At 33.4% G+C, this 26624-nt stretch overlaps 2 protein-coding genes across 7 annotated transcripts; both read left to right on the plus strand.

Moving 5' to 3' along the window:
• Positions 1-459: 459 nt before the first annotated feature.
• On the plus strand, positions 460-5246 carry LOC138935391 (poly(ADP-ribose) glycohydrolase). 2 transcript variants are annotated; one of them, XM_070299902.1, is made up of 11 exons: positions 460-710; positions 786-903; positions 978-1138; positions 1218-1334; positions 1806-1967; positions 2051-2304; positions 2421-2521; positions 2636-2795; positions 2916-3237; positions 3954-4188; positions 4281-5246. In XM_070299902.1, exons 2-11 carry the CDS (start codon positions 801-803, stop codon positions 5105-5107), a joined length of 2442 nt encoding a protein of 813 aa, XP_070156003.1. In that variant the 5' UTR covers positions 460-710; positions 786-800; the 3' UTR covers positions 5108-5246. The 2 variants fall into 2 exon arrangements, with proteins under 2 accessions (XP_070156003.1, XP_070156004.1); XM_070299903.1 differs by having other exon boundaries at positions 981-1138.
• Positions 5247-5625: 379 nt separating this feature from the next.
• Bchs (WD repeat and FYVE domain containing 3 bchs) lies at positions 5626-26257 on the plus strand. Of its 5 annotated transcripts, none has more exons than XM_070300908.1 (47): positions 5626-5728; positions 6664-6900; positions 7104-7349; positions 7440-7598; positions 7701-7893; positions 7983-8169; positions 8266-8447; positions 8529-8880; positions 8981-9102; positions 9179-9462; positions 9547-9813; positions 9883-10173; positions 10262-10635; positions 10732-11021; positions 11239-11454; positions 11538-11710; positions 11774-12002; positions 12088-12224; positions 12327-12510; positions 12603-12874; positions 13039-13268; positions 13385-13552; positions 13642-13850; positions 13944-14119; positions 14214-14362; positions 14447-14645; positions 14867-15224; positions 15286-15490; positions 15606-16026; positions 16158-16367; positions 16447-16635; positions 16742-17035; positions 17116-17351; positions 17440-17695; positions 17771-17982; positions 18055-18187; positions 18288-18441; positions 18529-18763; positions 18889-19112; positions 19180-19433; positions 19691-19918; positions 20058-20249; positions 20398-20569; positions 20642-20888; positions 20969-21223; positions 21539-21736; positions 21845-26257. In XM_070300908.1, exons 2-47 carry the CDS (start codon positions 6676-6678, stop codon positions 21960-21962), a joined length of 10305 nt encoding a protein of 3434 aa, XP_070157009.1. In that variant the 5' UTR covers positions 5626-5728; positions 6664-6675; the 3' UTR covers positions 21963-26257. The 5 variants fall into 5 exon arrangements, with proteins under 5 accessions (XP_070157009.1, XP_070157005.1, XP_070157007.1 ...); XM_070300904.1 differs by lacking the exon at positions 5626-5728 and adding an exon at positions 5854-5954; XM_070300906.1 differs by lacking the exon at positions 5626-5728 and adding an exon at positions 5867-6176.
• Positions 26258-26624: the final 367 nt, after the last annotated feature.

The raw sequence follows: 26624 nt of genomic DNA on the forward strand, positions 1-26624 counted from the left end.
ATAATTCGTGTAATTATCTTTGATGTAGTAGAGTCCTATATAATCAGAGAAGCGACAATGGCGTTTCGTTTGCTGATTGGCTGACCATCACGGGCCCATTCCATTTAACGACCGCAACGCTCATGGTATCATTTCATCTTTGTTGTTCACTGAAAGTTAAACAAAGACGGATAATGCTCGCGAGCGTTGCGGTCGTTAAGCTCGATGCTTGTAAAGGCACCTTTTTATTCTTGAATCACATATGAATATTTGCGCATGCGTATATCCCTAGAATTAACATCCAGTAAAATCACTCTAGTAAAAGGTTAGTTCTGTGCCTAACGTCATTCCCCTAGAATCCACTAGATCAATCCTAACTCTCGGCGTCCCTGGGGTATAGCCGGTGAAAGCAGGTTGCCAGGTTGCTCTATAAAAAATAGAGAGCTATCCTTTTCTCACTAACTGAGGTATAGTAAGCAATAGTAAGGACAGAGCATTGTCGGGACATAACACAATCGTACATAATCTAAAATCTAAATTTTTTATATTCGAGATTCAAAAATTTTCTTATATAGCTACTTGTAGCGTGGTATATAATTTGTCTCATTAGTGAATATATGTAAATCCAACGAAAGAAGAAAAAGAATTTGAGGGCGTAATTGTATCAATTACTTCGGTTATTTTATATTGCAGTGCCGTGTCCGTTGTTTTCATATTCCTCTCACGGAAAAGTAATTAATATTATCTTTTCTTTATGTATCTTGTTCTTTATATCATTGTTATACACACGTTCTATGCGTTTCTAGTTTATAGAGAATAAAATGTCAGAGTCGGACGTAACTTTTGATGAGAAACATTCTGCAAGTTTATTCTCGAATGAAAATTTGTCAACAAACCTGAACACTGACATTGCCAATTCAGACTGTAAGGATTTATTTAGATACTCTTTATATTATTATTTATGTTACTTTAATATCACAATATATATTTTATTGTAGCAGATTCCATGTCTATTTACATTAACGAACCAGAACTCTCTGACGATATACCTGAATGGAAGGGTATGAGCATGAATGAAATACGTAAAGGTTGTGGTGTATATGAATATCAAGAACATCCACCAATTGTTTCTTCTGCTAAGCATACAGTGCTGTTTAGGGTATAATTTTATATAAATAGAACAGACAGTGATATTAATTTTTTTATTATACCTATATATATATCTTTTTTCTGATTAGTTACCATTATCTATGCATGAACCACCGAAGCCTTATCCGACGCATAAAATAGACAAGTGGAGCCATGGATATGTACGATTGCCATGTTCTGCACATTGTTTTTATCCAATAGAACAGGTATGATATATAGATTTCTATTATTCACACAATTCTCAGAAGATTTTGAATAGATTCTCTAACAAATTTAGATATAATTTTTCTTAGAAAATATTGAGAAGAAAATTATTATTAATTACAAATGTAAAATTTTTAATATATATTTTTATAATTAAACTTCAAATTATATTTACACAACACTTTATTATAGTTAATCAACTGATGTTGAATATAATTTAGGGATTTATTTGCCTCTTCAATTCAAACTCTTATTATCTGAATATATATTTGTTAAGAAAATATTAATTTTAAATTCGTTTCTAAATTCTATCATAAAAATCGAAATACAAAATTGTGAAATACATTGTATAAAAAAAAAAGTATTAGATTGATGATGATTATATTGTAAAATACTTAGGTAATAATGGCACTCTAGTTATATTTTATATTATACACAGATAATTACTGATATAATTAAACTTCATATTTTAGAGAAGTGGAGATCGTAACTGTCGAAATAGATGGGATATGATTCAGGAAGCTTTGCTGAGAAACATTCTCTCCAGTCAACAATTAGAAAATGCTATACTTTCATATAATCAAATTTATGCACAACGTTGGAATTTTGCAGCGCTCCATCACTTCTTTTCAGAGGTATATTGCACAATACTTGTTATATTACATCTGAAACTATTATGTTATTTAAAAATTCTTATTAAAAGTAATTTTGATTGAAGGTATTGGATCCAGAAGAGACGGCCGTTTTCTTCAAAACTTTAATGCCAAAAATAATCCAGCTTGCTCTGCAACTTCCTATGTTGCTAACTGGTGCAATACCTCTTCTGAAACGTCACACTAATAGCTTCATTAGTTTAAGCCAATTGCAAGTAGCTTCGTTACTAGCAAATGCATTTTTTTGTACATTTCCTAGACGCAATTCCAGTAATCCACAATCGGAATATGCAACATATCCATATATTAATTTCAATAGGTAATATTTTGAATAATGTATATATTGTTTATATTACACTTATTATAAAATAGAGAATATATGATTTTTTTTTTCTCATAAGTATATTTTAGATATACTTTGGTTGTATATTTCAGATTGTTTGCTGCCTATAGTAAAGTAAAACATAATCAATGTGAATCAGTCATGGAAAAAATCAAATGTCTTCTTCATTATTTTAGGAGGGTAACAGCAAAAGGTGAGTACATTATAGTTCTGAATTCTTTTGTATAATAAAAATTCATGTATTTTGGTAAGACAATCGGATATAGACACAGAATCTAAATTATGTTATGCTTTTTACATAGAGTAGCACCTGAAGGTGTAATAACAATCGAACGGCGTTACATCCTACGTGAAAATTTTCCGAAATGGAATATACAGAATCAAAAATTACCACCATTGCATATAACAAGTAAAGGGACCATTGAAAACGAAGGAGCTGGATTGCTTCAAGTAGATTTTGCAAACAAGTTAGTCTTTACTGTGTAATTTCAAAACTCGCAAGTTTATCATGTGTCAAATATAAGATAGAATAAATAGAGAATAGATAGAGAATTATTATTTACTAATTCTGCTTTTGGTCTGAATAGATATGTGGGCGGAGGTGTGCTAGGTTTAGGATGTGTACAGGAGGAAATACGATTTGTTATATGTCCAGAGCTTATGGTCACTATGTTAGTTACGGAAGAATTAGATGATACCGAGGCTCTCATCGTCAGTGGTATTGAACGATACAGCAAATATGAAGGTTACAGTAACACCTTTAAATGGAAAGGAGATTTCGTGGATGAAACACCAAGAGATGACAGCTGCAGGCGTATGACGTCAATTGTTGCCATTGATGCCCTTTATTTTAGGCAGCAGCCTTCGCTACAATTCAAAATCGATAATATAACACGTGAACTCAACAAGGTTTGTAATTATAATGTAAATATATTATACAGTGTGTTCGAAAAGTCCCGGACTACCTGTTTCTCTCGGAAAATACGCATAGGACAAAAAAATGTTTGCAACAAAAGTTGTATGGTTTCAAGGGGGCCATAACATGATACCATTGGTTTGATCTTGAAGAGTTATTTGAAGGCCACATGAAGGTCACATTTAATTTTTTAAATCGAATACTATATTGTCTATTGCATATTCTTATAGCTCATCTTGAGAGCTTCCCAAAACACTATGATAAAGTATTTTTTCATTAAATACTTTTCGAGTTATTTTATATCTTATTCTGAGATATTTTGATATAAAAAATAAAATAATTTACAATGTATTTTTTTAAACAATTATTTTTTTTACACTTGTATGTAGAAATCAATAAAATTTAATTTTTACATCAATCACAAAATAACTTTATTTACATAAATATATTTAACAAATTGTTTATAAATTATTTATAAAATATATATTATAATTTTTTATATATTATATAGATATATATTATTATAATTTAATATTTATATTAATTATTTTTAATTTAATTTTATTGCTTTCATATGTTTTCATCAAAATTAAGAAACTATTAAAATAACTATTTAGGTTATCAAAACTTACTATCACTTTCGCAAGATTATGCTTATAATACTATTGGTTTTAGTTTAAAAAAAAATGAAAAATGTTATTTTTTATAGGCTTATGTTGGATTTGTGGGATCTGATATTTATAAGAATAATCTATCCGCCATTGCAACGGGAAACTGGGGATGCGGAGCGTTTCGTGGAAACCCGAAGTTAAAAGTATTGATACAATTAATGGCTGCTGCAGTTGCTGGTCGATCTATGGTCTATTTTACTTTCGGAGACACATTATTGAGAGACGATGTGGCAGCAATGTACGCACATTTAGTTCAGCATGATATTGATATAGGTATCAATTTTTAAATTTATTCAAGAGTATTAATATATATAAGATGTTAAGATTTTATAGAATTATTTATATATAAATCTATATTTTTGTAGCGCGACTTTACTCAATGATATCAGAATATCATCAAGAATCTGCAGCATCAAGTGACCATTCGGATTTTTATTGTTTCTTGTACAACAAAAGCAAGATAAAACTGTTGAACAAATATTTTCCGACAAAGAGTAAAAATTCCTTGACGGATATTTTTGCCGAAGACACATTATCTCAAAGAAGCAAAAATGTGGCATTAAATAAAGACGTTTTTAACAAGCATCTTTATGAAATGACGGAAGAGGAAAAAATAATAAATTGGCTGGCAAATTGCGATGAAGATAGCGACGATAATGCTAAACTCAATACAAAGAACGCGTGTAACGAGAAAACTAAGAGTAACATAAAAGAAGCAAACAATGTTATTGAAAGTTTACATTTTGTAAATGATATTATTGGAGAGAACAAAAATCAGGAAGATAAGATATTGTATAAGTTGAACAAAGATGTAAATCCTTCAAGTTTGAAAGAGTCGACTATTCAACATTCTGTTGACACGTCAAAGAATATAAAACCTGAGTTCTCATTTGAATCGTCAGAATTAAATGGCAGTGAATCTATTAAAATTTTAAGAGACTGTTCTTTTTCGGAATTCCATAAACAAAAATCATTTTCAAGAAAGAGCAACCAAAGGACCGAAATATCGGACGATCGAGATACGTCAAAGAAGATCAAACCCGAATTATTGTTGGAATCGTCAGAATTAAATGGTAATGAATCTATTAAAATCTTAAAGGATTATTCCATTCCGGAATCGCATAAACAAAAATCACTTTTGAGAAAGAGCGGCCAAACAAAGATTTCGGACTTTTTCCAACGAATATCATGAATAATGTCGAATAATTATTTTTTTAACACAATGCCAATTTGCTCTTGCAGATTTTATTTATAATTGTAAACATTCTCTGTATATTCTGTAATCTTGAACCAAATCATAAAATGTAAATAAAATCTGTGTACAATGATTATTCGAACATATTATAATTTTTTTGTTTTATATCTTTTAATTTCAAAAAATATATGTCTTACTGTATCTATCTTTATATAAAATATTAGAAAATAAAGTATATAATAATACTTAGATATTTTTTATAACGCGCTTTTAATGCAAAGAAAATACAATCGGCATCATTTTCAATTGGATGATATTGTCCTTCCAAACAAATTGATAAAAGTCGTTAATGATTAGCCTCTTAATCTTCAATTATCACTTGCACAATGAGAAAGTTTCTTTTAAAAGTCAACTTTTAAAAGCCTGTTCGGCGGTGATCGTGTAAAGAGTCACGTGACCGTTTATCGACGTATCGCGTTGACCGTGTACGTCGAGTGAACTGTCAAATATACGAAGATGGCCGCCGCCGCTGAAATATTAAAGTCTTTCCCGCCGTAAGAATCGACGTGATTTGCCGACAGAAAATGTAGAATTTTTTAAGCCAGAGACGCGTCCCAGGTAAATTCTAATCGCGTTATTGTAAGCGGCCCGCGCGCATCAATAATTATTTCGCTATTCGGATGACGCGATTTCGTGGGCGGATTCAGGATGTGTGTGAGTGTGTGCATGCGTGCGTGTGTAGATCCGCGCCGTAGTGTGACATCTCGTCGATCTGACGTTTTGAGAGAGCGGACGGACGTAAATATTGAGCCGGATGCTCGACGGACAGCGATGTCATCGATCTGTATGCATTGATTGTCGAGCGAATTGTCGACGAATGTTGCTCGATTCGATGCCGAAGCTGTTGTTGGTTTTTTCGCGAAACCGTCGTGCCATATTCATGCGCTTCTTCACGCTGCCCGATATGTTAACACCTGCAATGTTAGCACGACGAATGTTCGAACGTTTTTGCTGAACGGTCATACATTATTATTTCCACGTGTAAAGGATATTTTACTTTTACCTAGTGCGTTTCTCTTATCAATTAGTATGAAACCGCGATTGCGAACGTATATATCTTTTCCGCCGTTTCATTCACGTCAAGTTGTGTGTGTATATGTGTTTCATTTTGCGTCGTTCCTTTTGGGCGCATTGACTTTTTCGTCAATTCGTTAAAATAGCTTGCTCGTATTGATCGAAGCTTTGTATTGATCAACTATGTTGAACTTTCAAGTTCATATTACTTTTGTCTCTACAAATTTTCTCACATATTAGTTAATAATAAAATTAAATTTGTTTTTATATTTTTAATTATTTTTAAACTTTTCGTTTTTCTTTGTACACAATAGTTTTGATATTTAAATATAATATGTTGCTAAAAGAGCTCAATTTTTTCTGTACGATAATATGTCATAGATTAGCTTATATCGTAGTTAGACCAAGAAAATATTTTATATCCTAAAATATTAAGGATAAGAAACATCAGACAGAAAACTATGAACTTTCTGTTTCAGCAAATTTCAAGTATGAACATAATGCGTAAATTACGAGGAGGTACCGGCGTTGGAGGCGTTGGTTCGAGTGGTACTGGTGGTTTAGATGATTGCGCCGGAGGCACAAATCCTCAGCACACTGCTTTGGGGCTTATGCACCTGAAAAAACTGTTCTCCGAATATACTCATCCACCACATCCCCTTTCTGATACTGAGCGTGATGATAAATTGTATAACATGTTGCCATTATTTTGCAAGGTGAAATATATGTATAAATAGAAATAATGTTTTAATATAAATTATTCTAGTCTTATGAAATAGTATATTGAGTTATTTTGTGATATTAAAATTATTCTTTTATTTAAAAACAAAATGTTTCTGCATATATTTATCATTATATTATTTCCATTATAGGAAGTATGTGTTTATGTATATTTATATGTGTGTGTATGTGCTTCTAGGTATTTGGATCTAGTCCATCAGGAGATATGAACGAAAAGTTCTGGGATATTTTGGCATTCACACAACAAGTATCAAGACTTATGGTATCTGAAATCAGGAGAAGAGCAAGCAACCAGAGTACCGAGACAGCAAGTTGTGCTATTGTCAAGTTTTTAGAAATTGAGAATAGTGAAGAATCAAGTAATGGTTGGATGCTGTTGTCCGCATTGAATTTGTTGGCAGCAGGCGATACCTCTCTGATACAAGTAAATTGAATTTCTTTAGCAGTTGATCATAAATATAGATATATTTCTACATAAAAGAACTTCTTCTGCATTATAAAATTATTTTTATAGGCCATGACTGCTGCTTCAGTTCCATCAACTTTGGTGAAATGTTTATATCTGTTCTTTGATCTACCCGAAATGAACGAGGAAGAGGCTGATATTACAGATACAAATAGTGAATTCACTCCTAGAGAACGTAGGATATTATTACAAAAAATATTTGTTCAGGTGATATATATCATATTTCTTCATTTTTAGAACAGTATCATATCAAGGATCATTTCTTTTCTTTTGACTAATTAATTTATTCTTTTGTACAAACATTTACAGTTGTTGGTAAGATTATGCAGTCATCCCTATCCAGCGGAAGAACTCGCTCGTAAGGACGATCTTACCTTATTGTTCTCAGCAATAACCAGTTGGTGTCCGCAGTACAATATTATGTGGCGTAAAAGTGCCGCCGAAGTTTTGATGACGCTGTCCCGACATGGTCTTACACAGAATGTAGTAGCTTATATTCATAGTAAGCTTAACATTTTACTCTACACTTGTTAAATCTTTGATCGCATGTAAAAAACTATTTAATATTTTTTCTATTATTTTATCTTACAGATAAAGGATGTATAGCACTTTGTATCGATAATATGCAACGTGTACCTGAGCTGGCACCATTAGAGGTTGTAGAAATGTTTGTAACAGTGTTTTGTTTTTTAAAAGATTCCAGCGAAGTTTCTCAAACATTGCTAGATGACTTTCGTGCTTGTCAGGGTTATATCTTTTTATCCGAGTTTCTCTTAAAGTAAGTAAATGTAGTGTAATTATACGAAATAATGATGATAATAAAAAATTGATGAATATTCGTAATAATATAATTAAAAAAAAATTCCATATATAGACATGCACCATCAAGATTGGAACAAGATGGCAGAGCAGAAGCGCAAGATGCTATCCGAAATTTGGTATTAATGTTAGCATCTTTAACAATGTGTGGTCATACAGAACTGAAACCAAGTCAAGCTAGTATGGGATCCTTGTTTCAAATGCTCGGCTTTATCTTACCCCAACCCAGTAATAGAGGTAATTTTACAGAAAATAAAATGCTGTATATATTGTATTAAATGAAAATATACAACAGATACATTTTATATTGTATTGCAGGAGGAAGCGTTCGAAATATTCAAGCGTTTCAAGTATTACAATCTGTATTTATAAAATCTAATTCGCCGCTTCTATGTTGTACTATATTGGATGCGATATCCAGTGTATATCACAGTGACAATGCAAATTATTTTATTCTTGAGGGACAAAATACTTTGTCTCAGTTTGCAGAAAAAATTCATTTGAAGAATCCAGAGATACAAGAAAAATTCTTTCAATTACTGGAATTTATAGTTTTTCAACTTAATTTTGTTCCATGTAAAGAACTCATATCTCTGTCCATTTTATTGAAAACAAACAACTCAATTTCTTGCTGTATCATGTGTATGGAGACTCTTCTTAATATACTTAGGTAAGATACCTTGAAAAGCACAATTTAAGAAATTTCTCTCTGAAAATACATACACAAGTAGAATGTATCATATAATTTTAAATATAACTGTCCTTTTCAGACACAATACTATATTTAAAGATGTTTATAGAGAAGTTGGTATGTTAGAAGTTTTTGTGACTTGTCTTCATCGATATGCAACATTACTCAAGGATAAGCAAGCTGCGATCGATCAAGGATTAGGTAATTTTCGTTAAAGATATTTATTATATCATATAATTTTTTATACTTAAGTTTCGAAAATTCGTCATTGTTTTAGAATATACGTTACGCCCCGAGGATGAACGGTTGGGTGCCTTAGTAATGGAGGCTTTAACGACGTTATTAGCGAGTAATGTTCAAAATGCAAATGTCTTTAGAGAATGTGGAGGCGCACGTTGCGCTCATAATCTAGTGCCCTACGTAGATTGCCGATATCAAGCACTCGGTATCGTTAGGGAATTGATACTCAGCGCGGGTGGTGACGACGACATGGCTACGCTATTGGGAGTTATGCATTCGGCATCTCCTAATGCCTTGATTCTAAAAACGCATATATTAAAAGTGAGCCTCGTATCATATTTATTTCTATATCGATTATAAATTCGTAAAAAGCTATTAACGAGTGATTACAATACTGTTTTCCAGTCGTTGCTAGTCTGTTTACGAGAGTCGCATAGGACTAGAACGGTTTTCCGAAAAGTCGGAGGCTTTGTTTATGTAATGTCGGTTTTGGTATCATTGGAGAGTCAATTAGGTTCGCAAAGATCGGAAAAGAGCAAACCTTGCAACGATTTTGTGCAGAGGACTATGCAGGACGAAAGTCAATTGTTGACATTGTTACATGTAGTGTTTCATACTATAAGTACAGCTATGCGATTTGAGCCAGCAAATGCGAAATTCTTCCATCACGAGGTAAAAATTTAAGCCATATTATAATGATTATATAATTTATCGTGTAAAAATAATGCCAATTTTGGACAGATCTGCCAATCGAGTTTGTGCGATACTTTACGTCTTCTCGGTTGTTTTTCGACGCAAACAAAGATCACTGAGATGGATATGATACCGATTGTGAATTATCATAACATGCTAGTGTCATTATTTACTGGGAGTGTATTGGAACCGGTATTTCCAGATGATATGCCAAAGACATTGGGATATGCGTGTTTACTACTACGTCTGCTGTATGACGTGGCACTCGATTCCTTTGACAAACCAAATTTCGCTAATGTAGGCATAAGATCTCCGAGTCATAAGCAAAATAGTGTGGAGGTATATTTTTTATCCAAGTATCAACATTTTAGTTTTGTGAAATTAATGCAATTAATATTATAATTCTAACTGCGTTTGTATTTTTCAGCAACAGAGATCATTTGATTCTCCTGGAAGTAGCAAGAGATGTATTATAAATTCCTTAAATCTGAGCCCACCCGCACCCGAGCCGATTGTAGTTCATCCCGGTATAGTGGTGGGAATGCTTCACTTACTTCCGTCTATTTCCGAATCATCTAATCCTCAAATGGCGCTAGCTTTACAATTGTATGTGGCGGAGATCGTTAAGAGCTTAGTACGATCGGAAAGAAATCAGCAAGTTATGTGTGAAGCCGGTATGGCCGGAGAATTGTTGTCCGTGGGTAGAATCGCTTTGCAGGATGAGACACATCCGCTTCATCAACCTCTGCAATACATCATAGAGAGACTCGCCGCGCAATCGCTTGAACCAAGAGATCTACGGTGAGAAGAAAATACATTTATAAGAAGAAAAGAAAGCTAGAAAAGATACATTTAAACTGTTTCACACATTGATAATTCACAATTTAATTCTTCCAGAGAATTTTTACGTTTGGGTGATCCGTTATGTTGTATCTCGCTGGACGATATCGATCAAAGCAAGCCTAGAGGAGGACCAGTTCCTTTAACGCGAATCAAGACGCTAGTATCGATGACAACGCCCAAGGACTTTAGAGCTCATGGTTCGTGCACCTTACCGCCTTTCGTGGAATTGGATATGAGCGCCGAGGGATTCGCGTGTTTATACTTGCCGAGTGTTGCCCCGCAAAGTACTACACCTCCTACAGTTGTTTCTGCGGATAACAGCGTATTGGGAGGAATTGGATCAGGTACACGACATATTAATTATAATTATTATATATATGCGATTTACTTTCACCGTTATATAATGAAGATAGTGTAGTCGATTATATTGTGAGTAATCGAATAATAAATATAACAAAAATATGTAATCTATTGAGCAATAATAATGAAAAAACACGAGGCTTATTTTTGTAAACTGTACGCGTGTATATATAACGAGTGCTATATAAAAGATTATTGTAGGCGATAGATTATTCCCGCCACAGACCGGGTTAACGTATAGCACATGGATATGCGTCGACAAGTTTAGCGATCCTAGAACCGATCCTCATTGCGTGAGATTACTCACCTTGGTGCGTACCCCGCAATCTGCGAGAGATTTAATTTGTCTGACTGCTGTTCTTAGCGCTAGAGATAAGGCTATCATTGTTTCCACTCAAGAGACACCCATTCCCCAAAGTAAGTGTGTGTATAATACTTCCTGAAAGCATGCGTTATAAAAATTAAGCGATATAATGCGCACAAATTAATACGCATTTTAGATACAGGTGAATGGGAGCCCGAAGGAACGGGCGAGTGCGGTGCCCGAGTCTGGTGTCCTGATTTACTTCACGAAGGACAATGGCATCACATAGCTATTGTGTTGAATCGCGCAGTTCTTAAAAACTCGAGTTTTTCATTATACTTAGATGGTCAACATATCCATAGTCAAAAGGTAACACACATTGAGATTCATTAATTTTCTAAATCTTATATATGTATATATCTGTGTTTTTAGCTTCATTATATCACGCAAGTTCCTGGAGGTGGAGCAGCCAACTTAACAGTGGCGTCTCCGGTTTACGGCTACATTGGTACGCCGCCTTGTTGGCGTAGATATTCCAGATTGACGTGGAAACAAGGACCATGCCATTTGGTGGAGGAAGTTTTTAATTCTCAAAACATTGCCACTTTATTTAAACTAGGGCCGCATTACATGGGAAGCTTGCAAGCTCCGCAATTGAGTGGTACTGAATATGCGATGACAATATTTCCTATTAAAACATAATTTCACAAATAAAAAATATTAACATAATACATTATTGTACGCAGGCCCTGAACCTCTAGGACCTCTTGTGGCTGAGGAAAAGGTGGTGTTTGGATTGAATGCAAAAGCCATGTCACAATTGACTCTAGCTAAAATTAGAAAAGTGTATAGCCGAGCTGATAATAAATCAATAGCCAAACAAGTATGAATATCTTTCAATTTTTTGTGTTTATTAAAGATAAAGAAAAAAGCAAAATTCAAAATTAAATTTTATATTAATATCTGATTACTTTGTCATTGTCAGCTTGGTATGTCATCCCATGAAAACGCCACACCTATCAGAGTTCTCCATAATTCCGCGGGACATCTCAGCGGTCCAGCTAGAGCATTAGGTGGTGTGGTCGTTGGTTACCTTGGTGTTCGTGTATTTAGTCCTAAACCAGTAGCTACTATGATCGATAATGTAGGAGGATGTTCAGTGTTGTTAGGTACGATTGCGAATTAAATGACGAACGATACCTATATGTATTGTAATAATGAGATGAGACTAAAAATGTAATCTTATAAATCTGTTTAAAAGGTTTAATAGCTATGGCTCAAGATGTAGAATCTTTATATGCAGCTGTAAAGGCATTAGTTTGCGTAGTGAGATCCAATCAAGCAGCCCAACAAGAAATGGATCGCAGAAGAGGATATCAAACTCTAGCTATGTTACTAAGAAGAAAGTGTCCTCTTCTAAACAGTCATATATTGCACTTGACGTTCAGTCTTGTGGGGACGGTCGATAGTGGTAGAGAAACTAGTGCGATTCCTAATGTCACAGCGTTTCAGGATCTTTTATGTGATTTACAAGTAAGTCTAGAAAAGTTTTTATAATTGAATACGAATGTAGAGTTATCTTATAATATTACGAGAAAGCAGGTAAACAAGAGAAACGTTTAATTAGACAATTCTGATTTAACGAATTGATTTTTTTAAATAAAAATTTATATTATGCTATGATAAAATGTGTTTAGGTCTGGCATGAAGCACCCGGAGAATTACTGAGATCTCTTCTCGAACATTTGTATGAACTGATAGCAGAGTCCAGTGAAAAACGAACTAATCTACGATTAATGAGAGACTTACAATTAGTACATAAATTATTGCACATTTTGAGCGACGTAAAACTAAATAGCACAAGACAGATTCTTTTAGCGCTTCTCAGTATATTATTAAGTCAACCACGACAGGCTGATCTATTATGGTAAGCAGTTCTCTGTTTCTCATCAATTAATTCTCATCTATTTATATATATATATATATATATAAATTGTATATATATACTTATATTAATTCTTTACAATTTTCATTTTTATTTAGGTTTGGGCAATTTATTGTAGCAACCTTACCGCAATGTTCTGAAAAACACTTAATTCTTAGAGAAGGAGAAGGAATTAAGGACGGAGAAGGAGAGAGTATACTTTTACGTAATCGTTGTTTACAACTCTTACATTCATTGTTGTTTAATGGATCCAAAGTTAATGTAAAGTAAGGAAAATTATACAAATATATATATATAAAGGATGTATATCAAAAATATATGTATCAAGTTTAATTGCAATTGTGCTAATTTGCAGTATGTGCGAAGAAGTAGCCAAAGTTCTGGGCCTAGATTGGGTATTATTGTTCCTCCAGTCTGATCTTCATAGTACCACAGTTGTCTGGGGATTACGTATACTCATGGCAATATGTTCAGTGCAATCAATCTTGCAAAAATTCAAAGAGGGCACAAGCAATGGTGGTTGGCTGCGGCATACTGATCACAACAAAATGGCACTAGCACTCGGTACATATATTAGCAATTCCTTTCTTTTTACATATACAAATATTTTATAAATATTATTCGTGTATACATACATTAATTATAATACACATGTAGGTTGTCATCAACAAATGTCTACTGGTGAGATTAAGCCATCTGGGCTTCACGTACCAGGATTTCAGCATCTGGGCTGGTTACTTCCACAGCACATCGATCTTGTCCCGGAACTTTATTTTCTTTTTATTGCTTTAATGATGGGACAGCCTGTGAAATTGTTACCTACGGATTCGAAGGTGAACATGGAGTTAATCATGCGTTTTTGTGTTGAAATGTTTAATATATAAAGAATAGTAATACTATGTATGTATTATTACAATTGTGCATCAGCTCGATTTGGATAATGTTTGGAGCTTTATGTTCGGAGTCCCGGCAAATCATACACTATCATCTTTTACCAGCAGAATTAATCTTTGTCCCGAAGCGATGGTCACGTTACTAGCTATGGTGCGAACAATGTTGAATAATCACTCAAACAAGTAAGTTAATATGTTATATAATAAAGAATATTTCAATATGTACAATTATATATACATTATAATATATATTAATTTTTTTCACAGCCCGGAAGTATTACCAGCATGGTTAAATGACTATCCGGTGACAATAATACAATTCTTGTTCTTCCTTTATCGCAACTTTACCGACTTTATGCAGGTCTTTATGTCCGCGGAAGTTTTGGGTGCCTTAGCCGGGACCTTGTTTCCGAAACCTATCAGTTCTAGTCAGGATAGTAGCGGTGCTAGTACCCCAGCCGATGAGGTGATTATGTTCTTTGTTCTACAAGATGTTCTCTCTGAAAAAGATACTTTCAATTTTACATATATAAAATTAAATATTATATAAGGATTGTTCGTATTACAGACACAATAGATATTTTAAAACACTTGCTATATAAACTTGTGAAATCAGAGAGCATCTTTGGGTATATACTTTGTAAAATTGACTGAAATATATTAACATTGATTAATTAATTATTGTAGCAAGAACCAGTATTAGTGAGATCGCCATCGAAAGATGTAGGACTGACGAATCATCCGGCAAAGAAATTTGTGATGGATTTTTTTAAAGTTATCGTCGTCGATTCGCTTTCACTGCCAGTGACAGCCAAATCGCCAGCGATAGATCTCGTTCTGGAAGCATGGCCGGAACATGCATCGACGGGACAACAAATGCGATATCAAACAGAAGTGTTATCTATATTAATGGAACACTTGCTAGCTGCGGATGTATTGATTGGAGAGCAGGCCGCATTACCTGTCGTTCCTGGTGGATCGGCCAACAATATAACTAACAATGTTTGTTACGTGGCAGCTAGAATAGTTGACAAATTATGGCAAGGTAATAGTCCCTATAATAATCCCAAAAAAGATTAATAACGATTATTTAATTTCTCATAAAGGTGCTCTGACAAAAGACCCGCACGAAGTATTCGATTTTATCGTCAAATTAATCGGTCAAGCAAAGAGGCGACCTGGTGCTGTCAGCATGGAGGGCCTTCATCACTGCCTGAATAGGACAATTTTATTCTTACTGTCACGTGCGACTGATTCTATTGCCGATCAAATGGCTGTATTGGAGGCATTGCATAAGCTTACTACTCATAGGTATGTATACACATCTACTTTACATGAATACTTACATGTATACTTTTGTATAATATGTACACTTTCAATTCTAAAATAGAGAAGAGTTAATCATATAAAAACTTATTTTTCTTAGATTATTAGTGTTTGGGGCTGGCAATCACGAATTAGAATTTATCGGCTGTTTGACGTATTGTCTGTTGCAACTGACGGCTGATATAAAGATCATGTTGGACACTAACATGAAAACTACGTGGCACGTTAATCCACAAGTGGAATCCAGCGATGATAGACTGACATCTCACCAGGGACACAATTTGATGGCCGTAGCGGCGACGAGAGTTTGGGAGGAACTCTACGTATGCAAGAAACCGGCCATAGAGGAAGTTTTTAAAGTGACTCTGCCGGCGCCTGTGAGTAATGAACGCGCGCCGGAATTATCGGTCGTGAGAGAACAAATTCACGAAGCTGCGTCCAAGCTCTGGCTAAATTACGTAGTTTCGGAAAGAAGAGCTACGTACAGAGCTCCTTGGGAACTTCACAATCAAATCCAATCGGTATGTCAAAGCTCTTAGTATGCTGTATTATGTGAATATAAGTATGTGGATTATTCTAGACATAAAAAGGTATTATGCAAAGTATACATTTGGAAAACCAGAGTGTCATGCATATATATATAAAATTGCAGAAAATCCAAAAAGTGACGGGAGGCTTGACGAGATTAGCGAGTCGGACAAAAGTGCGAAAAGAGGAATCTGTGCGCGTAAGACTTAGATTACATCAGAACACGGTTGCTCAGTGGACAGAGCAACATGTTGCATTGGTTAGAGAGCTCGCTGCAGTGAGGCGTTTACAGCATCAACAAACGAATCTGCACACTCAGCGTTACGTATATCAAGTAAGAAATCCTATCTATTCCTATGTTTAGTAATTTTGCTGATAAAATAGGCTAAAAATAATTTTTAATTTATTTTTAGGAATGGCTGCAAACCGAGACGGAATTGACTAGAGAACGCGGTCTTTGGGGACCTCCGACACCCACTAGGCTTGACAAATGGATGTTGGATATGACAGAAGGACCATGTAGAATGCGAAAGAAGATGATGAAGAATGAACTCTTCTACATACATTATCCGTATCGGCCTGAATTAGAGCATCCTGATAATGTGAGTTGTATGCAAAAAATGCATCAGAAATGTAACAAAATTTAAATATAAGAGTGTATCTAATATATTGGCAGCCATAATACATTGATCTATTATCTATATTTAGAAACAGCTAAAGTACAAAGTAGCGACGAGCATGGATAGTAAGGAGTATTATCTGAAGCAACTCGGCAATTCATCGGGAATGTTTGAACGCGAACGAGATCCCGTTATAGACGATACACCGTTAAACGTCAATGAAACTTCTACCGAGAGTGAACCACCGATGGTTCCGTGCACGCTAGAACGTCACGCCAGTGAGCCAGATGAAGCGCCCGAGGATAACGAACAGGAGGAAGAAAACAATCAAGCTGTTCCAGACAATCAAACATTATTACGTCTCCTCGAGGAACATGAGAAGGTTTTTGTTTTATACAATCCATATGATGCTAAAAATTGCAACATTTTTTTTTTTATAATACTTCCATTTACATGTTTCAGATAAGCCACATGTTTAGATGCGCAAGAATACAAGGTTTGGACACGACTGAGGGTCTTCTCTTATTTGGAAAGGAACATTTTTATGTCATTGATGGATTTACATTGTTGAAGTCTAGAGAAATAAGAGATATAGAGAGTTTGCCAGAGGCATACGAGCCAATTTTGCCATCGCCGGGATCTCCCAGAAGATCTAGAGCGATGAGACAATGTTCCAAGTTTAATTACGAAGACATCAGGTATATATATTTTTAAAATAAGAATATATTTCTTTTTGCATAATACTTGCATAATAGATCAGTACTTGCACTATTTTGTTATCCGCAGGGAAGTACACAAGAGACGATACTTATTGCAACCCATGGCATTGGAAGTGTTCAGTGGAGATGGTAGAAATTATTTACTGGCATTCCCTCGAAAGGTCAGGAACAAGGTCTATCAAAGATTCATGACATTTGCTACTGCAATCGCCGACAACGCTCAGCAATCCGTAGCTGGCCAAAGACGAACGGCGAATGTCGAGCAGGCCACTGGCTTGCTCTCGAATCTTATAGGAGAAACATCAGTCACTCAAAGATGGGTGGTTAGTAATAATACACAAAATAAGTGAAAGGATATATACTTTTTATTAAGTATTGACATACTTTTATACGCATAGAGAGGAGAAATATCCAACTTTCAATACCTGATGCATTTGAATACTCTGGCGGGTCGTAGTTACAACGATCTTATGCAATATCCGATATTTCCATGGATCTTGGCTGACTACGACAGTGAGGAGCTCGATCTTACAGATTCATCGTCGTTTCGAGATTTCAGCAAATCTATGGGCGCGCAAAGTCCTGAACGATTGCTGCAATTTAAGAAAAGGTATGGAAAAAGTATATGTGTATGGTATGTAACGATATACGTGATGAGAAACTTATTTTCCACATTGCGCAGATACAAGGAATGGGACGATCCGCACGGAGAGACTCCTCCTTATCATTATGGCACACATTATTCGTCAGCAATGATAGTATGCTCGTATTTGGTAAGAATGGAACCATTCACGCAACATTTTCTCAGATTACAGGTTTGTACATAAGTTTGCAGAAACAATGATATGACAGCTTTAGTTCTTACATACGTGATGATTGATGTGACATGATGTGTGATTGAAAATGTGATTGTAGGGTGGACATTTCGATTTAGCCGATAGAATGTTCAATAGCATAAAGGAGGCATGGTTATCTGCTTCCAAGCATAACATGGCAGACGTGAAAGAACTTATCCCGGAATTTTTTTACCTCCCGGAATTTCTTAACAATTCTAATCACTTTGATTTAGGTAAGTTAAGTCTCGTTGAGCATGATATATTGTTTTTGTTTCTTTCTTACGTTGTCTTATGGTTATACGTGAATATTTTTCTCGCAGGCTCTAAACAAAGCGGTGTTCAACTCGGCGATATTGTTCTTCCACCTTGGGCGAAGCAAGATCCTCGCGAATTTATCCGTGTACATAGGCTCGCGTTAGAATGCGATTATGTGTCACAGCATCTTCATCAATGGATCGATCTAATATTCGGATGCAAGCAAAACGGTCCGGCGGCCGTCGAAGCTGTCAATGTATTCCATCATTTATTCTATGAAGGCAACGTCGATATCTACAAGTCAGTTTATACACGATTATAATTTTGCAGTTATTATAATTTTCAAGATATTACGTTTATCTTTCGTATCATTCATTTAAAATAAAAATTTTTTAATTAAAAAATTATTTTCATCTTAATTATAGCATTGATGATCCGTTGAAGAAGAACGCGACTATCGGTTTCATCAATAATTTTGGCCAAATACCTAAGCAATTATTCAAGAAACCGCATCCGGCGAAGAAAATGACGCAGAGGACTAGTGTGATCGATCCTGGGCCCATTACTCCTGGATTAAGTATTACCACGTCCGACAAATTGTTCTTCCATAATCTTGATAATCTGAAACCATCGTTACAACCCATTAAAGGTTTGATTTTCCGTTAATAAAGGCGCTATGTATTTAAAGTATTTCATGCAATTTACATTGTTTACAGAATTAAAGGGTCCTGTTGGACAGATATTGCACGTTGATAAAGCCGTGTTGGCAGTGGAACAAAACAAGACGCTTATCCCTCCCGCTTATAACAAATATGTAGCATGGGGATTCGCTGATCATTCACTCAGAATAGGGAATTACGACAGTGATAAAGCCATCTTTGTCGGCGAGGCCTTAATGCAAAGCAGCGGGGAGATAGTGGCGTGCGTTTGTCCGTCTTCCAAATTGATAGTTACCGCTGGCACCAGCTCTGTAAGTCTTTCAAAAGAAACGAATTATTATGAACACGAGATAATTCTCTTCGCGACAAGCTATAATTATGAGTTTCGGAATAAAGTTATACTAAAATTTAAAAAAACATAAGCATGTTCGGTATAGCTGTTCTAAAAATTGCGGTTCTTCACTCAAGACACTAAAAACTTAATATTTAAAACTTCCTTTCTCTCCCTTATATTTTTTCAGTTTTAGTTATGCTCTAGTATACATATTAAATACGCATATCTGTCTAGGTCGTGACTGTCTGGGAATATGCCAAGCGACAACTTTCTATAAAACAGTGCTTGTACGGACATACCGATGCAGTCACGTGTTTATCGTCCAGTCCTGCATATAATGTTATCGTGTCCGGATCGCGAGACGGTACAGCGATTATATGGGATTTATCTCGGTGCTTGTTTGTACGTCAGCTTAGAGGACATGCTGGACCAGTTGCTGCAGTGGCCATAAATGAATTAACGGTATTTATATCATATATTTATATTGTGTGAAAATATAAATTATCAAATTCCCAATAAATAAAATTATGTAAATATAAAAAGTAGACATATAGAGTGAACTTCTTTATATATTTAAAAAATTTTTTAAATATCTCTATAGGGAGACATAGCTACATGCGCAGCTACGTGGTTACATGTATGGAGTATCAATGGGGAAGAGTTGGCGAGCGTTAATACATGTGTCGGCCGCGCCGACAGGATGCAACAGATATTATGCGTCGCTTTCAGTCAAACTCACGAATGGGATTCGCAGAATGTTATTATGACTGGCTCCACCGACGGCGTTGCCCGCGTAAGATAAATGCATCTATTTTTCTAAAATATTTTAGAGAGAGATATATATTTAGATACATTACAGATTATTTTAGATACCTGATACATATTTAACGAAACTTAACAAGAAATATTTGCGATATTAATAGACATCTGTGTTTTTGCAGATGTGGTCGATGGATTACGTGCAAGTACCTGCAGAAGAGAAACCTGAAGAAGTAACGGTTGTCGAGAGAGAAAAGAACGAAAAACAAAGCCCCGAGGAGAATCAAACTGAAACAACAATGAAGAGAGTTCAAGAATTGGTTAAACAAATGAGTATATCCGCCGAGGGATCAAGTATGTAATGTGTTACATGTATATTGATGAGAAAATATTTAAATTATAACAAATTCTCTCTTTTGCTGCAAGGTATACTTATGAAAAGCGGTTCTGAGAGTAGTCTCTCCGAGACAGAAAATGCCAAAGAAGCTTCTAGACTTCATGAGGAAAAAGAGGAATGCTCCGATAACGAATCGAGTAACGGCTCTAGTAATAAACCCTCGCCTCAGAATAATCACGCGTCTTTGGTCGTATTGCGTCGAAAGAGTCGCGGAAATCCGATGTTTAGGAAAAGCGAAGGCGGCGGACGTGCCGATAGCGAGGGTACACAAACTAGGTAACTTAATCTCGATAATCAAATACAAGGAAGTATAAATTCTATGTAATTGTAAGATATAACTCTATCGTATTTCATAGTGAATCTACCAGCAATCCGGGAGATTCGGAAGGAGCATTGAGGGCTAGCAAAAGCGATACCAGTTTGACCGACAGTTTCGTTATGGTTAGTGAGGCTGATACAAAGCCGCGAAAAATCAATCCGCAAAATATCTTGCGAGATGGGTTTAAATGGCAAAGACAGTTGGTATTCCGCAGTAAATTAACGATGCATACTGCCTACGATCGTAAGGATAATGCAGAACCGGCGTCTATCACAGCTTTAGCGGTATCAAGGTATTTACAAAGTGTACATCATAACATTGAAAATACTAAATCGGCGATCTTCTTACAATGAAGATTTTCATTACACTCTTATATATTGTTTCATCAAGTAAACACAAACTCAAAAAGAATTCATGAAATACTAAACAAAAATATTTATAAACTTAAAATAAAATTAAAAATTAATATCATATTGTCATATTTTAATTTAATATACATTAATAATATTAGTTCGAGTATATTTACGATCTTTTTATATGTAATTATATGTATATAATTTAGATGAGAATGTGAAGTACCTTCACCTCATTGTGTTCCGATTTGTAGGGATCATAGAACAGTATATGTGGGTGACACTCGTGGCAGAGTATTTTCATGGAGCGTGTGTGAACAACCCGGACGCACGGTCGCCGATCATTGGCTGAAAGACGAAGGAGCGGATTCTTGCGTTGGTTGCGGCGTCCGATTCAATTTATATGAAAGAAGGCATCATTGTCGCAACTGTGGGCAAGTATTCTGCTCTAGGTAAGTCTTAAGTAAATAGTAATCGTTTCGCTAAAAAAAAAAGAAAGAAAAAGAAAATTTGGTGTGGTGCTTTGCATATTTAGCCGAGTTAATTATTTTTATATACAGATGCAGTCGATTCGAGTCGAAGATATCCAGACTTGGTATCTTAAAACCAGTTAGAGTCTGTCAAGGCTGTTATTCGTCATTACGGTCTCAGAGTAACTCTACCGAGAGTAATATTTAATATGGTACACAACACATGAGAGTCTTATCTTATATATAAATTGTTAAATTATACAGAAAATTATCTTAGCGGGTTGTAAATACTTGAGTGTACCTATTAATCTTTTAGTTGAATTTCTCTGTACACAAACACAACAGTGTATGTGTATGTATGTACGTTGTATCCTATATGCAAACTGAACTACACGCAATTTATCACATTTTTTAACGGATGAGTTAATGTAATTGTAACTCCGTTTGCATCTGCATAAGTAAAGATTGCTGCATTTTTATTTCAATGACATTTCTATTATTAAGATTTTATTGAGAAATAACAACAAAGTATGAATCATTTGTTAGATTATACATTCCTGTCGATTATGTTTCAAGTCATGCATAAACTAATTGAATTTTTAAGAAATAAATTTTCCTAATACATAAAAATACTATATAATTTACACATATTTTTTAATTTTCCTTTTATTATCGACAGGTTTGTATAAGATTATATAATTTTTTCATTACGTTTTAAATCAAATTATACTGAAATTAAAATACATGTATATGTTACCCATAAGATTAAGGGAAACATAAGATGTACTTTCCAAATTTATCCAATATAAACTCTTGTATGTGTACCTGTTGCATATTGTACTTTGCATGAATAGTGCATTATGCCAGGAAATGGTAACGTGCAAAATTTATATTATTTCTAATCAATGGATTCAGTAATGTTACCAATTACCATTACTCATGTAATATTATCATTATTTATAAAATTAAGAGTATATAATCTGTGATTTTATTTTTCTATATTTTAATTTAGCCAGAATGATCAATGGCTCTTGTAGATATTGATTACTTTATTATATCGGTACTGTTATCCTAATTATTGCATTAAGTTATAAATGGAAAATATCATAACATTATATGTTTAACATTATATGTTAAAATTGAATATTGTTTGAATAGTGTTTGATTATAACTAAATTCATGCTTATTTATATAAGACACGGAAAAAGTTAAGATATTACTGTGATTATTCTTTTGAGATAGATAAACTTTTTTTTCGTTTGTATGATAGGTGAGACAATTCAATTTTTTATTTTATACATTTGTTATTCCATCGTACTAACCATCTCAAAGAGGATGGTAATTTGGAAAGTATCTCTTTCAGATATAACTGTACAATTATTTTTCTTTCAAACAAGGAGTACGTTTCACTTTTCTATCGCATACAGTACATATATAAATATTATTTAAGGACTGTATTACAATTTAACAAAAAAGTATATTATTGCAATGTGTACTCCTGACTTTTTGTCCAAAGGCATAGAACTTTATAATAGACAATACCGTATCTATGTAACATTTATTATTAATTACAGGATATTTGAACAAAATCATAGACAAAATAATAAACCATAAGTAAAAATCACACCAGTTAATGTTTTTAACAGAATGACAAATGTGGAATACAAATCATAATATGTGGAATACAAATTATAAATCAATGTATCGTGACTCTTGTGTATAGAAATAATTGTGTGGGATTGATTTTCAAGATATAATTTCTATGATATATTAAAGGCCCCTATATTTGAAAAGTTTAAGTAACTCGCGCTATTTAACGTATTATAGTACAGGTATCTCCTAAAAGCTTAAGTTTCTTACAATATTAAAAGCCAGATATTAACGAGAAACATTTTAAAAGTTTTACAAAAAAATTCGAGGCCGACTCTCAAATTGCAGATTATATCGTTGTTCAAACAATCGATTCCACCATTCGTATTCTCTCTAACGATATATCTCCACTTCCCTAAAAGCACAAATTTTATAAAAGACATAAGTTGAAGTGAATGAGATACAATCACAAGGCAAGTTAACATTTTAACATTTAACATTTAACATTTTATAGGCAAATATATTTCTACTTTTTTTTAACATTGCGTTAATACAAATCGATACTATAAGCACAATGCTGTCAGGTATTCTTTGAACGAAAATGTATACAAGAGAGACAAGAAAGTTAAAGTACAATACAGAGAGATATGATGATATATGAAAGAATATTGGCACACTCAAATATAAAAATTATACGCACGCGTCAAAATCATCCTCCTTCATGCATAAAAAATATCTATGCGTTCCTATGCATGTCAGTTCAATTTACACATTGTCAATTATTTATATATTGTTTTCTATTCGAGTAAAAGATTTACCGTTCTATAACTAGATTTTATAGAAAATCGGACGATAGATATAACTTAACAAATATTTTCTGAAAAATAGTTAAATATATGTTATTATTCTCTTTTAAAATAATATTCACGAAAAATTAATATCTGTTATTTTTTAAAAAGATATATGAAAAAGATTATAAACGTTTGAAAAAACTAAATATTTATTTAATTTGACTAAATTATAATTATTATATAACAGAGTATGCATATATATATATATACGTATGTATAATTTAAATCATAAATCATATAATGGCATTACCTTTTTATAGGTTTAACTATAATTTCTAGTCATATAGATATGCAAGATAAAGTTGTTTCCATTTGAAAAGATTTTATTTTTTATTATTTTATGATGAAGAGTATTATTTATAATTATTGTATACAAATATAATATATTATGCTGGATACCATACATAGATTTTTGGATACGGTTCATTATATAGTTTATCAAAAGAATAAGAGTATGATGCTCTTAAAAGACATTCTATATTGTATCGTTGTTATACTACCATGCAAATTATTTCCAAGTATAATACAATATGGTTTTAGCATATGTAAAAATTTATAGTAACTTATTATGAAGATTCGTTTAATATAAAAATAACATGTTATTTTTATTATTAGATTTTTAAAGATATATATACTTGTGTTTTGATATACTTTATAAAATATGATAGTATATATGTAGTATAACAACCATACAATTTCTCTCATAGAATGGCGATAAGTAATCGTTTCATTATACGATATTGTATTAGCAAATTATATATTTTCACAATATTTTTTTAAATAGCATACAGAGGAAATTTTCATTAACGACATATGTGATGTCACTTCATTCATACTACATTGCTATTCACTAAGATGGATTTGATAGAATAATAAAAAAATTGCATTATACAGTTAGGTTTCATTGTATATATAAAAATAGAATGGAAGAGTCTCATCTAAAGATATTTATAGCTTAAAAAAATGTATGATAAGATAGAAAGACATAGAGAGAAAGAGTAATATATGAATATCCTATATATTCATATATGAATATATAAAATATATTGTAATACCTGACATATGTGACGGATGTGTGTGTATGTATGAACCTACATGAATGTGTTTATGCGTCTGTATGCCAGTATAAATTTGCCACTCCTGCGCATAGGAATTATATGTATACATATATATACCAATCACACTATACATATATAAATATATGTAGCTAGAGCCGATTGTGTACCGTTAGTTGATATTCGTATAACATTGTATAGTATAGATTCTTTGGTATAATTATATTGAACGGGCCAAAGCTATAAAAGAGAAATTGCGTCTTTATTTAACTAATAAGTGAAATATAATAATTTATTAAATGTCGCATGCGTAACTTTGAACACTGTACTAAATTGTAAGACCACTTTCTTTGACGCCACGTCGTTCTTTCATGTAAATCGAAAAAGATCACATTTTTAGAAATAATAATCGATTAATAATGTATTTCTCTCTGTTTTGCGCGCATCTTACTTCTTTGCTTTATTATAAAATCAGCGTATGCGAGTAACAGAGACTCTAAAACACGTAAAACTAAATATATATATTAACATTAAGAAAGTCAATTCAATGTTTTGCCTTTCGACGGACTTTCCTCGAGAATGTAATCTCTTTACTGAAACTTTGGATAAAAATATGGAAATTCTACAGAATTGATACTTTTATTTATCTCTAGGAATAGTGGTCGAGATTATACTTACTGGCTCAAGTGCCGTGACACAACAAAGAGAGAACAAACAAATTCTAAAGACAGCAAATTATTGTATTTCATTAAGCCAAATATAAGACCATAACGTATTATATAATTTACCAGATAAGTATATTCTAAATGTATGAAATAAAGTTGTATTCAAAAAAAAAAAAAAAGGAACATACTATCCTTAAGAATCTCTCAAATATTGTAGGATATCTTTATTATTTTAGTTTTTTGCGGTAAAAATGAATTTGTCTCATTCATTCCCCAATGATAGAAATATCAGTTTCGATTTGCTATGAAATCCCATTTCGATCAGACAGTAATATATCTTGAGTCAATTGATGTAATGTGATTAATATATTAAGATTAATAATATATTCCATAGATAACGTTTGTTGTTTTTTCGGTACCTGCTAGTATTCTACAACAGTATTCTCTCGCATCTGTAGCCTATGTCTTCTGTATGTGCTGGAAAGCATTTAATATCACGATTGTCTCGCGATTTGAGAGAAAGAGGATAATATTTAGTTAATTTTATTTTTTCATAACATTTTTTACCGAAATAATAATTACGATTGGACGGTTATTCTATGAAGGGGGTTTTTTGTTCAAAATTTTGCAATTAGATGCACTTTTAAAATAAAAAATAACAAATTGATACCAATTCATAATGAATTAATAAGATTGTAAATAGACATTG

The sequence above is a fragment of the Polyergus mexicanus genome, unplaced genomic scaffold, assembly GCF_030449975.1.
Source record: "Polyergus mexicanus isolate NDT 795.1 unplaced genomic scaffold, iyPolMexi1.0 SCAF_8, whole genome shotgun sequence".
Taxonomy (NCBI): Eukaryota; Metazoa; Arthropoda; class Insecta; order Hymenoptera; family Formicidae; genus Polyergus; species Polyergus mexicanus.

Coding starts and splice junctions, on each gene's coding strand:
- LOC138935391 (XM_070299902.1), top strand. CDS start 801: ATGTCAGAGTCGGACGTAACTTTTGATGAGAAACATTCTGCAAGTTTA. Junction 1,335..1,805: donor GTTTTTATCCAATAGAACAG/GTATGATATATA, acceptor TTCATATTTTAG/AGAAGTGGAGATCGTAACTG. Junction 2,305..2,420: donor CCATATATTAATTTCAATAG/GTAATATTTTGA, acceptor TGTATATTTCAG/ATTGTTTGCTGCCTATAGTA.
- Bchs (XM_070300904.1), top strand. CDS start 5,925: ATGCTCGACGGACAGCGATGTCATCGATCT. Junction 12,511..12,602: donor AGGATGTTCAGTGTTGTTAG/GTACGATTGCGA, acceptor TCTGTTTAAAAG/GTTTAATAGCTATGGCTCAA. Junction 13,553..13,641: donor GGATCCAAAGTTAATGTAAA/GTAAGGAAAATT, acceptor GCTAATTTGCAG/TATGTGCGAAGAAGTAGCCA.